General features: G+C 41.4%; 1 protein-coding gene and 1 long non-coding RNA gene across 2 annotated transcripts; both read left to right on the top strand.

The window, feature by feature from the left end:
* The first annotated feature begins 9,784 nt into the window (after positions 1-9,784).
* LOC114562544 (uncharacterized) lies at positions 9,785-10,415 on the top strand. Its single transcript, XR_003693509.1, has 4 exons — positions 9,785-9,802; positions 9,890-9,977; positions 10,089-10,251; positions 10,339-10,415. It is a non-coding gene; the product is annotated as an uncharacterized LOC114562544 (long non-coding RNA).
* Positions 10,416-10,426: 11 nt separating this feature from the next.
* LOC114563348 (uncharacterized) lies at positions 10,427-11,916 on the top strand. The gene is made up of 5 exons (XM_028590201.1): positions 10,427-10,432; positions 10,555-10,686; positions 10,769-10,879; positions 10,984-11,202; positions 11,314-11,916. The coding sequence occupies exons 1-5, from the start codon at positions 10,427-10,429 to the stop codon at positions 11,914-11,916; spliced, it is 1,071 nt and encodes a 356-aa protein (XP_028446002.1).
* Positions 11,917-16,101: the final 4,185 nt, after the last annotated feature.

The raw sequence follows: 16,101 nt of genomic DNA, 5'->3' as shown, positions 1-16,101 counted from the left end.
TAATTACGAATGTTATAGGAATCAACAGTGGTTAATATAGTTACTAAGTGAACTAAAAGCAGCAGCTATAAACTTACAGTGATATTAGCTGTAGCTCTTTAATGTTACAAGTAGGCTACAGACATGGAGAGTTGAATACATCACAAGGTGGTTAAATGCACATAGCCTACAGAGCACAGAAACTGAGATTCACTTCACAATAACCTCCTACACTATATTATAAAAGTTAACTTTAACATATAAACACTCAGAGCACACACATAATGCGATATAAACCGGAGTTATCTCATATTAACAGCGATTATTAGCTAAGTAGACTAATGCCGCCACTTCCAAATCAACATACAGTAGAGTAAACACTGCACACACACATGCATGCATGTATGCATACATTTCTCAAACACAGTAAACAAAACAGAGAACACATTAGTCACATGTCATTCATTATGAATCAGTTACTCTCCCCTGTCTTTCTTACTTCATACACAAACACACACACACACACACACACACACACACACACACACACACACACACACACACACACACACACACATTCTACCCCAGTCTTAGCAACCTCCCCTGTCCCCGGGGCCTTGTTAGAGCAATAATCACCCCTGATTTCCGGGAATAATTTGTGTGCAATCTGTGTGCATGTACATTCATTTGCACATTTCTGAATAAATTGTGTGTGTGTGTCCCTTCTGATGGAAGCTGCAGGTCAGAGCAAAAACCAGGCCGATGGTGATATTTTATATCTGTGCAGCACATGGCTCACCCTGGTTTTTGGCTGGAGCTTTACTCATGTTGATGCTAGTATAACTTTTCTGTGGTGGATGTTGTGCTTCTTTGTTTAATGTAGAATGAATATTTTGTACTTCCACTTCAAACATACTACCTACTTGACTTCACCCATGTGAAGGACTGTAATATTGGCCTTTTTTTTTAAGATTATTTTTTTGGGCATTTTAGGCTTTTAGTGATAGGACAGCTGAAGAAGTGAAAGGGGAGAGAGAGGGGGAATGACATGCAGCAAAGGGCCGCAGGTCAGAATTGAACCCGGGTCCTCTGCGTCGAGGTGTAAACCTCTACACATGGCCACCCGCTCTACCAACTGAGCCATCTGGGCGCCAATATTGGCCTTTTTTAATGTTGGTTGTACACAAATTCAATCACAAACTGTCTGACCTGCCTCAACCCTGTAATGATACACTATCTGAGTCCCACTGTTTAACTCCACAGAAGCAGACTGCTGGTATTGTAACTGACTTTGTTGAATGTTTGTGCCATCATAAATCAAAACCTACCACTGTCAGACAAGCCAATATTAAATATCAAGACCAAAGCAGTTTATATCTGAGAATTATGGATGAACAGCTCTGGTCCAGGGTATTAGGTGACCGCAGAGTATTAATACACAACACATATAAATTCAACTTTAGGATATCACAGTTGCTGAGGCTGCTGTTCTCGCTCCCCTTCAGTCATTCCTGTGTCTTTCATTGGGATTTGCTGAGCAGTTGGCACCTGGATTGCATTGTTCAGTTTTACTAGAAAGGCTTTTATAAGCTGCACAAAGCAGATTTGCACATGGGCAACTCCAAATGGCAGTGAGGGGTCATGTGGAGGAGAGAGGTGCAAGATCTAATGGTGGAGACTGTTGTTTAGTTTTGAGTGGCCATAACCTTTGTCAGATTTCACTTTGGGAAAATAGGCTACTGTAGCAGAAAGGCTTTTGAAGTTTTTCTTTGCCTTCTTAGATAGCTTCAGCTGGGTCATTTACTATTGCTAATGTGGCCCCATTTTGACATTGTGATTGTTGGCAATATAAATAAATTAAAGTTAATCTACAGCAAGGGTTTTCAAATAGAGAGAGAGACACACACACACACACACACACACACACACACACACACACACACACTTCCCATTATGCTTTGGGGGATTTAGAAAGGAAGTATAATGTATAATGTTGCCATTGATTCACTGAGTTAGCCAGTGGTAGTCAGTTAAATTTCCAGGAGGAGCAAAAGCATATAATTGTCACAGTAAAGTAAAGTACAGTATGTTTTTCATTACAAAGGCTTGCAAATCACTGCAGCCTTTCGCTTTTCTTTCTCTATGCTAGTAAGTGAAGAGGCCTGTCATTACTATTCTGGATTTATATTTTTTTCATTAGTTTATAGTCTGTTTTTATGTCATGTATGGAACTGGGTCTCAACCTTGTTGATTGCCTAAAATGTTTTGAAATTTTATTGCTGTTACTTTGGTTTTATGTCTTCATATTCTTCTGTCTATATTTATTTTTCTCTGTCTGACGATATTTCAATATCTTACCCCCTACTGGTTCTGTCTTTCTCTCTTATCCAGGGTAGAACGCTCCTCCTACCTCTTTCACAGCCTCTCATTCTCTTTTGCCCTTTCTCTTCTCTCTGACCTGCTAAAGTGAGATCCCATCATGTTTTTCCCATCATGCTCTCCTCCCACTCTGCGGTGAGGCGGTGAACCCCCGGCCGGAGGTATAAAGGACATGATTTACAGGGCCCCTTTTGCAAACAAAAAAAGGGAAAAAAACATGAAATGAAAGATCAGTTTTCCAGCACAGTAGTCTTATGCTTCATTGCAGGTTTCACTCTTCAAAGTTTTGACTTGAAATATGCACAGTACTCCAGCAACAACACGGTGTGGTCCAATTTTGTGAGGTTGCAAAAGTTCCACAACGTAATTCCACGGGAGAAGAAAACAGCGATAAAGCCTGTTTCTGTTTTCTCCATGTGTGTTCTGTTGACATGTCTGGATGGAGCGACAGGGAGATCCAAATGAGCGAGGAAGTGGGAGTAACAGTTAAGCATTAAGGCCCGAGGCTGCGGTATTGACACATTGTAATTTTCTGTTTTAAAAGAAAGCATCCAATGTAAAGTCCCAATTAAATGAAGTCTGGCTTTTTCATCTTGTTAGCCAGTTGTTCATACAATTTAAAGCTGATGGTGGTTGTGGAAAGCTGTCGTCAAAGCATGCTGTTTTAAATTAGCCCTTGCAAAACTCGGAAGAGGGGACAGTTAGCAAGGTGTGATGCTGCTGAGCTCTTAGGAGTAAATCAAAACATTTTGGATTGGACGTTATTGACACTGTTAAAATATACAAGTGTGATAAGCAGCATATCAACATTTCTCAAAAGCAATAGTACCAGGACTGGATTTCTGATTCTCTGCCACACAGATATTTTGACTGAAAAACATTGCACAATGGCTGTTCCAATCAAAAATATTTTGAATTACTGAAGCAAAACACCATTTGATATTACTCCAAAATAGTACTTATTTTAACCGCTATTTTCCCTGAAAAATGTCAGAAACATGCCTGCATCTTTTTCAGAAACAACCTGTTTTATACTGTTACTCTGTACACCCTGGGAGCTTTCCAGCATGAACACAGTCTTCTGCTATTGACTATGGCCAACAGGGCAGAGTTAAGTTGATCGATGTGAAACCACAGATGTTACACTACAGAGTCAGTTAGGGGTTTGGCTAAGCCTATCACTGATTCTATAGAGTGCTTGAAACCCAGAAGTCTGGAAATTAAAGCATCAGGCTTGTGGCTGGAAAGTCACCAATTCACATCCTGGACAGAGTTAAGAAGAAAAATCAACAGAAGTTTCCAGTCCCTAAGCAACCGAGACATTTTATTCCCAAATGGTCTGATGGAACAGGTCCATAGTCAGACTGTGTTTACACTGGAAAGCTTCCAGGTGGTTTTGACAGAAAATGTAGAACTTCCCCAGATTTTACTTTGATATAACTGGCTAATGAAGTAATGAAGTGAATGAATGGAGTGAGAATCTAACCTCTAAATGCTGAATTTATTAAATTCTGTTATTTCGCCTCCTGCCACAAAACGGTGGCTGCACTTCATTGAGGCTTTTTTTAAAAGAAATGTTCCGTACCAAATTAGCTTTTTTTTTAAAACTGAAAACCTGTCCTGCTTGGGCTGCAGTGTTGATGGCTGTTAGATGGCTGTTAGCGCAACAGAAATCAGAAGTATTGGCATTAAGACACTTATGGGAATCTTGCACACATCTTCATCTTTTTATTTGGTATTTGTTTCTTTCAGCAAACAATATACTTAACATTCCCATTGTTTCCCTCTTGATTACAATGAAAATACCACTATTACTATTTTCAAATACCATAGTATACATTGAAACTAACATTAGATGCATTTTGAAGTAAACAAAACGGCAAGACTACGTTGTTTTATTGCCAACATTTTAAGCTGTCAGCAATCAATTTAAAGTGTATGTACTGACCTCTCACTCTAATCTTGAGCACCTACCACTGCATGCACAGTGTTTTAAATGCAGACTTGTGTTTGTTGGGGAATCAAACATGCAACCAGTTGGGTATGAGTGGAGTCTATCTGCCGGACAGGTTGCAACATAATCAGAAACACATTGAGTCCTACTCAACATCTCACCTCTCCGTTGAAAACAACTGTGCCCAGACAGACAGACACTCCTCCTGAACCAAAACACTGTCAGACAGTGACAGACTAGGCCCATAAATTTCACCACTGGATGTACACCAGTACATCTGTGCTTCAGTGTCAAAACAAACCCCAAACACCCATAAATAATGGTAATAACACTTACATAACCACAATAAAGAGTAAAGCTATTGGCCTTAGGGTTGGGCGATGTCCCCTAAATTGGCAGTTGACGATGTTTACAGTAAAACGTCGTGATGGACGATGATATCGTCCATCATGACGTTTAACACGTTTAACACAACGTTTAACATATAATCAATCTGACATACATTTAAATGCCCTCTGTAAATAGACAGTATTAAATGCTGGCGCTAGTAGGGGCAGTAAATAACAACTTGACCTACTTTCACTTAACTACAGTGCCGTAAAGTCTAGCTAGACTCAATCAGATGTCCGTGATCTGCTTAACGACAGGAAAGTGGAACGTTTGCCTTTAACAGAGCGACAGTAATAACCTAATATAACATTACTGAGTTTAAACTACATTATCGGTTGTATTAGCACTGAATAACGCATTCAATAAACAGAAACATAACTCTGCACATGAACAGATGCGCAGTATTAGCTCACACATTAAATAACACCCTCGTGAATTAGCCTACTGTTGCTAACGCACATTCATAAATCCTACATAACATCGTCATCAGACTTACTTATTCATGCACGCACACAGTAGTATCCACAAAGTTAGTCCAATAGGGGGATAAAGGAAAGTGTGATAGGGTTCCACGTTAACGCTTTTTTTCTCTCTTGCTCGAGACAGTTGAAATTCAAAAGCCAGACTGTCATGGCGGCTTGTTCAGAATACGATCTCATATTGTACTAAAATAGTTCACTGAAACATGTTTCTGAAAACATTTTAAGCGAGAAATAGGCCATGCAGCCATGCATTTCATCATTTCAGCTCAACAAAGGTCAGTTTAAAAGATTTTTGCCAGATTTTGAGGGACTCTAGTTGCGCTCATTCCGCTCGCCATTTCCGGGTGAGTCCCGACTGCCCTGCCGGCGACTGAACATGTCAGGTCGGCCAAAATAAAGGCCGACAGCCCCTCAGACGGACGGCGGCACGGAACAGACTCGAGTCACTGACCTCGCCAAACTGTCCAATGGCCATCAAATGTGAGCATTTGCCCATTCAAGTCGGTTACGACGAGAGAGAGAGAGAGAGAGAGAGAGAGAGAGAGAGAGAGAGAGAGAGAGAGCAATGAACCCTAAACATAACACCAGATACTGACTGTTTTTTTTTTTTTACTCATGAAAAATGGGGGCAAAAACAACAGTGTTGCATTTATAATTTTGTTCAGTGTATAACACTTATCCTCCTTATCCTATAATTTACTGGCAACAAAACATAACTAGTAGAATAAAAGGCTGTTAAAGAATAAGACATACTTTATTGATCCTCCAAGGGGAAATTAAATTTTTTCACTTTGTTGTTAGTTATTACACACATTACATACACATACCACGACCTATACATGCACTAATGGAGAGATGTCAGAGTGAGGGAGCTGCCCATGACAGGTGCCCCGCGCACCTGCAAAGGTTTAGGTTTAAACAGGCCTACATATGGCAGTACACAGACCAGAACAAATCCAAATCTCAGAACAAGTTACACACGCAATTTTAATAGTTTAACAACATTTTCTGTGTAGTTTCTGTGTTTTTTTTCCTATCAATTCGGATTATGTAATCGAAGGACTACAGTAGGAGTAAACTGTTGGCACTGCTTCTCCTGAACATGATGTGGTAAAACGATTTGTATGTACTGTACAGAGAGGCTTTGGCTGGAGGTTGACTCTACAATTTGATTCAATGCTGGTTTGAGAATTGAGGCTAATTATTAAGATCAAGGTCAGAACAAAACTATAACGCAGAGGTTTGTGGCGCTAAACAGCAAAGCTAGCAATGAGTTACACACTCAAACTCTACACAGAGATTTACATTCCATAATTGAACTGACTAATTATATAGTACATCTCTTATATGGAAGTTTAGCATCATGTCTGTCTGACAGGATGGAAGGATCTCTGTATAGGAAACAGACACAGACAGAGATGGTGATGGTGGATCACTATGTTTTTCCACTTATGCTATCGGTGGATTGGAGGTTGTTATTCTGTCATGTTCTCATGTACCTGAATTGTAAAACCATCAGGGGTTTCACGTATAGGCATTTTCAGGTGTTACCTTGTATTTGATGATGGAACACTAGCAAGAGGCTTGACGGTTGGGAGTGAACATTAATAGGGACACCGATCAATCAAGTAATCTGTTGACTAAAATAAGCCTGGGGGTCAGCGTATTCACAAGGGACTGTTATTCACGTAGTAACAAAACGGATCATCCAAGAAGAATATATAACATGTTATGCCACACACATGTATTATGAAGATGCACTCCCACCCCTGTGCAACTTTACCCTCTGTCTTATATCAACAATATGTCCATTGCAGTAACTCTGCCAGCCTGGATGAAATGATTAGAGCTTGCAAATTTTGTTTATGTGTACTAAAGAAAAAAGGAAGGCAGGAGTTGAAAATGGAATTACCAAAGCTTACAATTTCCATGAAATAGACTAAAATCCTTAGCCTGGGTAAACCCTGACGAACTTCCGGCAAATTTGAGATTTGCTCTGCAAGTCAATCTGGCGAAGAGCCCATTCAAACCCATTTCCAATGTCCCCAAAATCAAGGCACCAATCGCAACCGCTGGCGGGCTTTACACTAATCACAACCATTGAGGCGGGCTTTACGTGACGACGATAGCGCAGCGATGGCGAGCAGCTTTTTGTTTACATTCAACATGAGTGCTACCGAAACGCAGCGTCACCCGGATCGTTGGTCTGATTGGTTGGACTATCCAATGCGCCCAAAGGCATTTGAGCGGCGTCCGTTGGTGACGCCCCTTTGAACTGTCAATGAACCTTTCAGTTACAACTGAGAAGGGTCTGGTGCCAACCAGGCTATAAAATCCTGTGAGTATCCAGATTTTTCCTAAAATGTATTTAATGTAATCATGCTTATTTAAAAAAAAATATATATATATATATATATATATATATATATATAATGACATGCAGCAAAGGGCCACAGGTCGGAGTCGAACCCGGGCTAGGACTTTGACTTTTGCCCAAAAATCATATTCGAAGTTTGTTTGTTTATTAATATTAATATTTGAATATATTAAAATATTTATTAATAATATTTTGACCATTAAATGCCTTCAGTAAGACCTATATTTTTTTATCAAACTTAAGTTGTAGATGTTCTGTCCACCAGAGGGCAGTGTATCAGTCAATGGCAATAGGCAGACAATGATGTTTTCAGAAGAAAAACACAATTATTAAAATTTGTAATATTATTAAAAGTCAGACCCTGGATTAAACACAAACAAAAAGTATGCTTTCGACAGGAAGTTCGGCGCTTTCACCGTAGGCTACGTAAGTGGTCTGATGTTCATACTGGTGTGCTGGTGTGTGCGTCGAGCCGGCGTGTGTGTGTGTGTGTGTGTGTGTGTGTGTGTGGGGGGGGGGGGAGGACGGTGATTACCGGTAGCTTCAGAGTGAGTAGTGACTCTAGAGTCATAGCAAGAGAAACAAAGTGTCTCCCTTGTTCTTTCTGACCACGGTGGGAAATGGGAAATGTGGAGCAGGAAAAGTTACCCCTCTCCTTGATTTCATGTTGTATAAGGAGAAGGAGAACCAGGAAATGAGTCGGGGGCTGAGAGACGTGCGTCGCCAGTAGTATAAGAGTGGCGGGTTTGCGCGTGCATGTGTGACGTCATCACACGCACGCCGCAAACCCACCCTGTAATCTGGTCATATGAGCGCAGTATGTAACGTCGCGGGTGCCCGTTGGTACTCGCGATCGCCATCTAGTGGCCGAATGTGGTATTGCATCTAATCGTTGCTGGTACTCGCGGGCGCCATCTAGTGGCCGAATATGGTAGTGCATCTAATCGCCGGTTGTTGCGGCGCATACCGCGAACGTAATGACGCCGCTGTCGAACGTCGTCACACCGCGGGACGCCATCTAGTGGCCGAATGTGGTATTGCATCTAATCGTTGCTGGTACTCGCGGGCGCCATCTAGTGGCCGAATATGGTAGTGCATCTAATCGTCGAAACTGCGCCGCATCTAGCGGATGTGATGACGTCGCGGTCGAATGTCGGCACACCGCGAGTGCCATCTAGCGCCCGAATATGGGAGCGCATACCCGTCGTCGATGCTGTGTGCGCATCTAGCGGATGTGATGACGCAGCGGTCGAATGTCGGCACACCCTCTATAGCCATCTAGTGGTCGAATATGGGAGCGCATCTCGCGAACGTGGTGACGTATGTAGTGCGGGCGGCCGCTTCACCACTACAGGGGTCTGGTGCACTTGAGCGGAGGCGGATTCTCACAGATTTCATAGTGCCTGTAGCACCCTTTTTACCACGTTGCGTTTTCCGCAACAAAAAAGGCCATCTGGAGTTTGTCTTATGTTTTGGTGAAAAACAGCTAGGGATCGTTTCTCAGCAGTGCCCTCTTTAGCCTTTTGTTTACTGCTATTTAGCTCTTTTTTTTAGATGTTTTTTTTAGCTAGTCTGGTAACTAGCTTGTTTCCACGTTTTTTCCACATCAAAAAGCCCTCTGGAGTTTCACTTTTTAATTCTTCTTGGTGCAAGCAACGCAGATTAGTTTTTTCATCGCTACCTACAAGTGGTAAGTAAAGCTTGTGTTTAAGAATGTTCAAAGCTATTTAATTCATTCAGTCATTCATGAATTAGCTAAAACTTTGATCGTGTGTTCGTAATGCTGGTGGGTTGTACCACATGACAAAAAAAAAAAAAAAAAGAAAAGTCGTGTTAGACCAGTAGCTAGCTTGTAAATGTGGGGTCTTTTGTTGTGAGTGTTAAATCGTCATAAAGGGGTTTGGTTTGTGGTGTTTAAAACCCCTTGTTTCAAGACGGGGTCTGCTCACTTTTTTACCTGCATTTTGTAGCTACGTGGCTAGCTAAAACTTTCCCTCGTTTTCTCAACAAAGTCCTCTGAAGAAAGAGGATTCGGTTCTACAGCAATGGCTGCATTTGGTGAGTATATTTAAAAAAAAAAAAAAAAAAAGCTTATTGTAAGGTATTTAATTCATTCAGACATTTGTGACTTAAAAACGTTTTTTTTGTGTGTGTTATAATGTAGTTTGCATCATTAGGTGATCGTGCAAAGAGCTGGGATAACGTGGCTGTGTTAGTTGACCTAAACTATTAAACCACAAGGTAAAAACTTATAAATATATTATACACTACAGCATTAATTGATTTAGTACTGTGTTTTCATTCATTTTGTTTTTGTTTTTAAAAAAGCTCCGTGTAGCCCAATCCTACAGACCCCAACACGCCAGAACATTAAACCAAAGGCCACTCTAATAAGGAATAAGAACACAGCAAACAGGTATTTACGGTTTATTTATCTCTTTCAGTATGTAATATTTATTACTGTTTAATTTATCACTGTGTTTGTAGCCATCTAATATATATATATATATATATATTCTTTGTCTAGACAATCAGCCCCTGAACAAAGGATCCGCAAGGGCGAGGGCTACTCGCTCTCCCATGTGGCTGAAATCAATCCTGTTGAAAGACCATGTGCTTCTATGCCCCTCTCTGTGAAAGCTGCTACGCCTAACGTTCGCCATCGTAAGCCTAAGAAGCAATTTATTGAGGTGAGTTTAAAAGGAAAGCAGTAAAATAGCGTGTTGTATTTAAAAAAAAAAAAAAAAGATTTTTTTCTAATCTAATGCTAATTCCAGCCTGTGAAGCCATACACGACCGGTCTCCCGCCCAAAAGTAGCACCCCTTCCTTTGTTCCGGTCTCGTCTTACCCGGCCACTGTATCTTATGATAGTAACACATCAGCTGAGGTGAGAAAACCTTTTGTAGCTAACAGAATATATTTACATAGTGTTGTAAAAGCTTTTTAAATAAAATGTATATATTTTTAAAAAGGCTTTTTTCCTTTGTTTTAGCAACTAAAGGCGACGGAAGACTTAGTTACATTGTATTTGACGCCTGAGGACGATTTCACACAGTCACCCCCGTGGAGCAGATACGTATGTCCACACAAGCCTAAGAAGAGATCTAGGAAGAGATCTATTGATGTGAGTTTAAAAGGAAAACAGTAAAATAGCGTGTTGTATTTAAAAAAAAAAAAATTATTTTCTAATCTAATGCTGATTTCAGCCTGTGAAGCCATACACGGTCTGTTTCCCGCCCAAAAGAAGAAGCCATTCCTTTGTTCCAGACACGCCTTACCCAGACACTGTATCGGGTGTTCCTAACACCACTGCAGAGGTGAGAAACGCATTTGTAGCTAGCAGAATATATTTACATTGTGTTATAAAAGATTTTTAAATAAAATGTATATATTGTTAAAAAGGCTTTTTCCTTTGTTTTAGCAGCTAACGGCAAGCAAAGACTTGGAGTCCTTGCATCGGTCGTCGTCTAGTACACCAACGCCCTACCAGCCACCAAGTGTCTCCATTGAGAGGGAACAAAAGGATTCCCCTTTACAAAAGGCACCTGAAGAGTCCTTGCATTGGTCGTCGTCTAGTACACCAACGCCCTACCAGCCACCAAGTGTCACCATTGAGAGGGAACAAAAGACATCTGATGAGGTGTGTGTGTGTGTGTGTGTGTTGTGTGTGTGCTTGTGTGTGCTTGTGTGTGTGTGTGTGTGTGCTTGTGTGTGTCTTTATTTAACCAAAAATATTTTGTTATACCTCTAGACAATCCATGCCATAGAAGTAGGCGAAGTATCCGAAGACACCGGACTAACAGCGACAGCCCCTACATCACGCCAAACAAATCGTGAAGCTACAGGCGAAGGGTCTGAAGACACAGAGCTAACAGCACCCGTCCCTACATCACGTCAGACAAATCGGGGAGCTACGGGAGAAGAGTCTGAAGACACTGGACTAACAGCAACACAGCTTACACCCCACCAACCGTGTCAGGCTGCTTTGCAGGAGGCCCCTGAATATAATGTAGGTGAATACCTCTTTAACTGTATCTATAGCACCGAGGAAGGCACCGATTATGTCAGCTGTATACCACACACCTCTGTTATAACTGTGGCAGATAAAAAGTGTAACAGCGCTAATACCGCCATAACCACTCCTGTAAATGTATTAGAGGTTAACGTTCCATTCCTTGATAAGCAAGCAGTACCTAATTATATTACTAACAATCGGTTTGAACAAGGTGGGGCACTAGGAGGTCCTGAGCAGTTAACATTACTTCAGAGTGCAGAGTTTTTTGAGTATTGCGTTAACACATCCCTCAACAACCTGCAGTCGCTGACCCTTATAAACAAATACAATCAGAATTAGCCGAATTACGAAAACAAAACAATGGTCTTATGAATAAATTAGATGTCTTGCAAACAGCTAACACACAATTGACCGGTTTGGTCACAGACTTTGGAACTGCGCTAGCCATTCAGGCCAGAGCTAACACGCATTTGGTTGATATGGTCACAGGCTTTGGCACAGCTATTGCCTCTCATGTCAGCTCTCTCAATTCAATGCTTGATCCTATGATAGTATGCCTTAAAAACACAATGAATATGACCCCGCAGTAAAAAGTGTTAAAACAGTCTATAGTTTGTGCAAAATAAAAAAAATAAATAAAAAAAAAAAAAATGTCATCCCCACCCAAAAAAACAAAAAAATCTGAACCCCTAGGGGTGTGATGCTCGTATTGATGAGGAACTAGAATGGCCGTGCAAGGACGATTACACAAGAGCAGTAAACAATCCTCAGGATTTTGCACGATTGTGTGCAATGCATGCAAAAATATTCAAGCATGGGCCCGATCTATGCCTCGCGCTAGACCTAGTGAAAGCAACAGTGAGAAAACACACACATCAGATAGACCTGCTCCTGCGCGGTTGTCACATAATGGTCCTTCAAGCGTATATTCCAGCAATACACAGGCCAATACAGACTCTACACAATCATCAAATACAGACCCCACAGGCATAGATCAGAGTAATAAGAGACCATCATGTTTTCCGAGTGTTCAGCCCTCAAAACGATCTTGTACAGATGAGCAGACTGGTCCCCAACCGTCCACAAGCGCTTATAGACCCCCTCCATCACCCTCAGAAAATCCTCAGGGTAGTGTGCAGTGTGGTGCGGGGCGGGTTTCTAAGGTAACATCTGAAATAGCATCCAGACAGATACCCCTTTTTAATGCTGCTGAATTTCGTCAAGATGTTGACTTGCGAAATATTGATTTGACGGATATTGGTAGTGTTCCTGAAAGGGTGTATAGCACCCTAACAGGTTTAATAGAGAGGGCGTTGGGTAATGCAACACAGGACAGTGTTTTAAATGTTGAGTTAAGGGGTCCCGCCGTAGATGTCCCTATCCAAACAATGTTGAATTCAAGCGATGGCTATAACACAGACACATTTCTGGAGCAAGTAGCACAGGCGATGCAGAGTAACGATAATTCACTGACCGAAGACTCTTTAGAATTAATTGTGACAATAGCGCGCAATATGTCGGGAGGGAATGGTGGGGGACGTCGAAAACTAGGAAGCATTGGTTCTGATCAAATATTGTCAGAAAAAGGTAATGCTTTGTATAATCCCAAGAATAACGCTGGTAACGACAATCTCTGCTTTTCTCTCTGCCTGGCACATTATGTAAACAGCAGATTGTCGCATGATGAGAAGATGAATTATGCCAAGCAGCTGCATAGTGATTTGGGTTTTGACTACACACATAAAGTTTCGTTCTCTGATGTTGACAGATTTCAGAAACATTTGAAAATGAAAATTGTGATATTCCATCATGTAGCTGGCTGTAAAAACCCACAATCTTCAAAACGCATACGACAAACCCGATGTGAAAACAGCGTGGTTGTATTTGCATAACGAGCATTATTATCTCATCGTAAATAAAACGGCTTTTTTTTTTGGGCGTCTTACGTTTTGCGGGGTGTTACAAGACCTACCAGAACCCTCTGGGGCACCGTTGTAGTTGGGATTGTAATGTGTGTTACACTGCTTGTATACCTGACAAGACCATTAAATGCAGAGACTGTAGACGATATGCAAATCGCAACAGTGTTTTGAAAACCATAAAAAACCCGATGGGAAACACGGGCTTATACCGTGCAATACAAACAAATATTGCGAGTCCTGTCACGCAACATATTGTGTGTCGAAAAATCCACACAGCTGTAAAAAACCTAAATGCCTACATTGTAGAGAGCCTTTAGGTGCTACTACGCACTCTTGCTATATACAACCCGTAGAACGCAAAGAAAGTAGTGATAAGTATCTCTTTTACGATTTCGAAACACGTTATCAATGTGGGCGTCATGAAGCTAATTTTGTATGCATTATGGATATGGACGGGCAAAAAAACTGCTACGAAACAACAAATTGCGTCGCATCATTCATTCAGAACTACAGACAGGAGAAATACAAAGGCTATACTTTTATAGCACACAATGCTTCAGGTTTTGACAGTTATATAGTTTTAGAGTATCTGGTGAGTCAGAAACTTTGTCCAACTATTACTATCTTGCGCGGTTCAAGGGTGCTTCTGATGATCGATTCTACTTTCAATCAGCGTTGGATCGATTCGTTCAGTTTTATCCCTATGGCTCTGTCTAAAACTCCGGCAGCAATGGGGTTCTCAGATCTCCTCAAAGGATTCTTCCCCCATGAATTTAACAAGCGAGAGAATGAGAATTATATTGGACCGTATCCTGCACCAGCTCTATATGGTTATGATGCTATGAGTGACACCTCTAAGAAAACGTTCATGGAGTGGTACGATACGGTCCGCGACACCCCTTTTGACTTTCGAAAAGAGATGCACAGCTATTGTGTTAACGATGTAACGGTTTTGATTAAAGCATGCAAAATATACAGAGAGGCCTTCCACGAGTGCACAGGCCTAGACCCGTTTACATACGCTACATTGGCTTCCTCGTGTATGGGTGTATTTAAAACGCTGTTCCTTCCCAAAGACACTGTTGCTCTGACATACGAAGGTGCCTACATTAGGCAAAACAAGACATGTTCTGATGTTTCAATACAGTGGCTTGAGTATGTTGCAGACAGAGAGGGCCTTGACATACAACATGCTCTGAACAGAGGTGAAAAGTCATTCGGTCAGTTCTTTGTAGATGGCTATTGTGAAGACACACACACGTGTTATGAATTTAATGGCTGCTTCTTTCACGGCTGTGATAAGTGCTATCGCCAGGTGAAGTCAATCCTCTCGCCAAAAACAAAAAAAAAAAAACACAGGGTGAGCTGCGCTCGGAGTTCCATAACAGAGTGGCTGTTCTAAAAAATAAGCATCAGCTGAAAGTTGTGGTGATGTGGGAATGTGATTGGAGACAGGCTGTGGACACTAACCCTGACGTTAAGGAGTTCATGTTAACATATGAAAAACCAGGGCGTCTCAATCCACGAGAATCCCTCTTTGGAGGCCGCACAAATGCAATGAAGCTGTACCACAAGGTAGAAAATGATGAAAAGATCAGATACTATGATTTCACAAGTTTGTACCCAACTGTTCAGTCCAAAAGAGATTATCCAATAGGACACCCCCAAATAATACACAAGGATTTTGATGACATAAACGCATACTTTGGCATTGTGAAATGTACAGTAGCACCCCCCAGAGGCCTGTATCACCCTGTGTTGCCCTACCACTGTAACGGTAAACTGATGTTCCCCCTATGTGCAGCGTGTGCTGTTCAGATGAATCAAACAACACCTTGCACACATAACGATCAAGAACGGTGGTTGTCTGGCGTTTGGGTGACGTTTGAATTACAGAAAGCCGTAGAAAAGGGTACAAGATTGTTTCCATTGCTGAAGTTTGGCATTTCCCAGAAAAAACTGATCAGCTTTTTAAAGCCTATGTTAAAACATTTCTTAAACGTAAGCAGGAAGCTTCAGGATACCCTGGACATATCAAGGCGGAAGGCGAAAAACAAAAGTACATAGATGACTATTATGCACATGAAGGCATTCGTCTTGATCCGGCCAAGATATGTTTTAACAAAGCTGTCAGGCATACAAATAAACTGCTTCTGAATAGTCTTTGGGGAAAATTCGCCATGCGAAATAATATGACTACTGCTGAGCTCATAACAGAACCATCCCGCTTCACACAGCTCATGTTCTGCGACACTTTTGATGTTCGCCAGTTCTCATTCATCTCACCAGAAGTAGCGATTGTCCAGTGGAGATACACAGATGGTGAAGCATCCAGAGTAAAAGATGTGAATGTTTTTATAGGAGCCATGACCACCGCCTACGCTCGCATGGAGCTATATGATTTGTTGGATAAACTGCAGGAACGTATTTTATATGTGGATACTGACAGCATTTTGTTCACAAGCAGAGACGGCGAGTGGATCCCCCCTCTAGGGCCTTATCTTGGTGATTTAACGGATGAACTAAATAGCGCTCAAGTCTGTGGCTCCTAACGAAGATTATATAACGGAGTTTGTTTCGGGGTCCTAAATGCTATGCTTAT

This window comes from Perca flavescens, chromosome 10 (assembly GCF_004354835.1).
Source record: "Perca flavescens isolate YP-PL-M2 chromosome 10, PFLA_1.0, whole genome shotgun sequence".
Taxonomy (NCBI): Eukaryota; Metazoa; Chordata; class Actinopteri; order Perciformes; family Percidae; genus Perca; species Perca flavescens.
The sequence above is the reverse complement of the archived record's forward strand: the minus strand, read 5'-3'. Positions and strand labels throughout refer to the sequence as shown.

Excerpts from the sequence above, each read along its gene's own strand:
- LOC114563348 (XM_028590201.1), top strand. Across the intron at positions 10,687-10,768 it reads CTAGGAAGAGATCTATTGAT|CCTGTGAAGCCATACACGGT; the intron begins GTGAGTTTAAAA and ends TGCTGATTTCAG. Across the intron at positions 11,203-11,313 it reads AACAAAAGACATCTGATGAG|ACAATCCATGCCATAGAAGT; the intron begins GTGTGTGTGTGT and ends TTATACCTCTAG.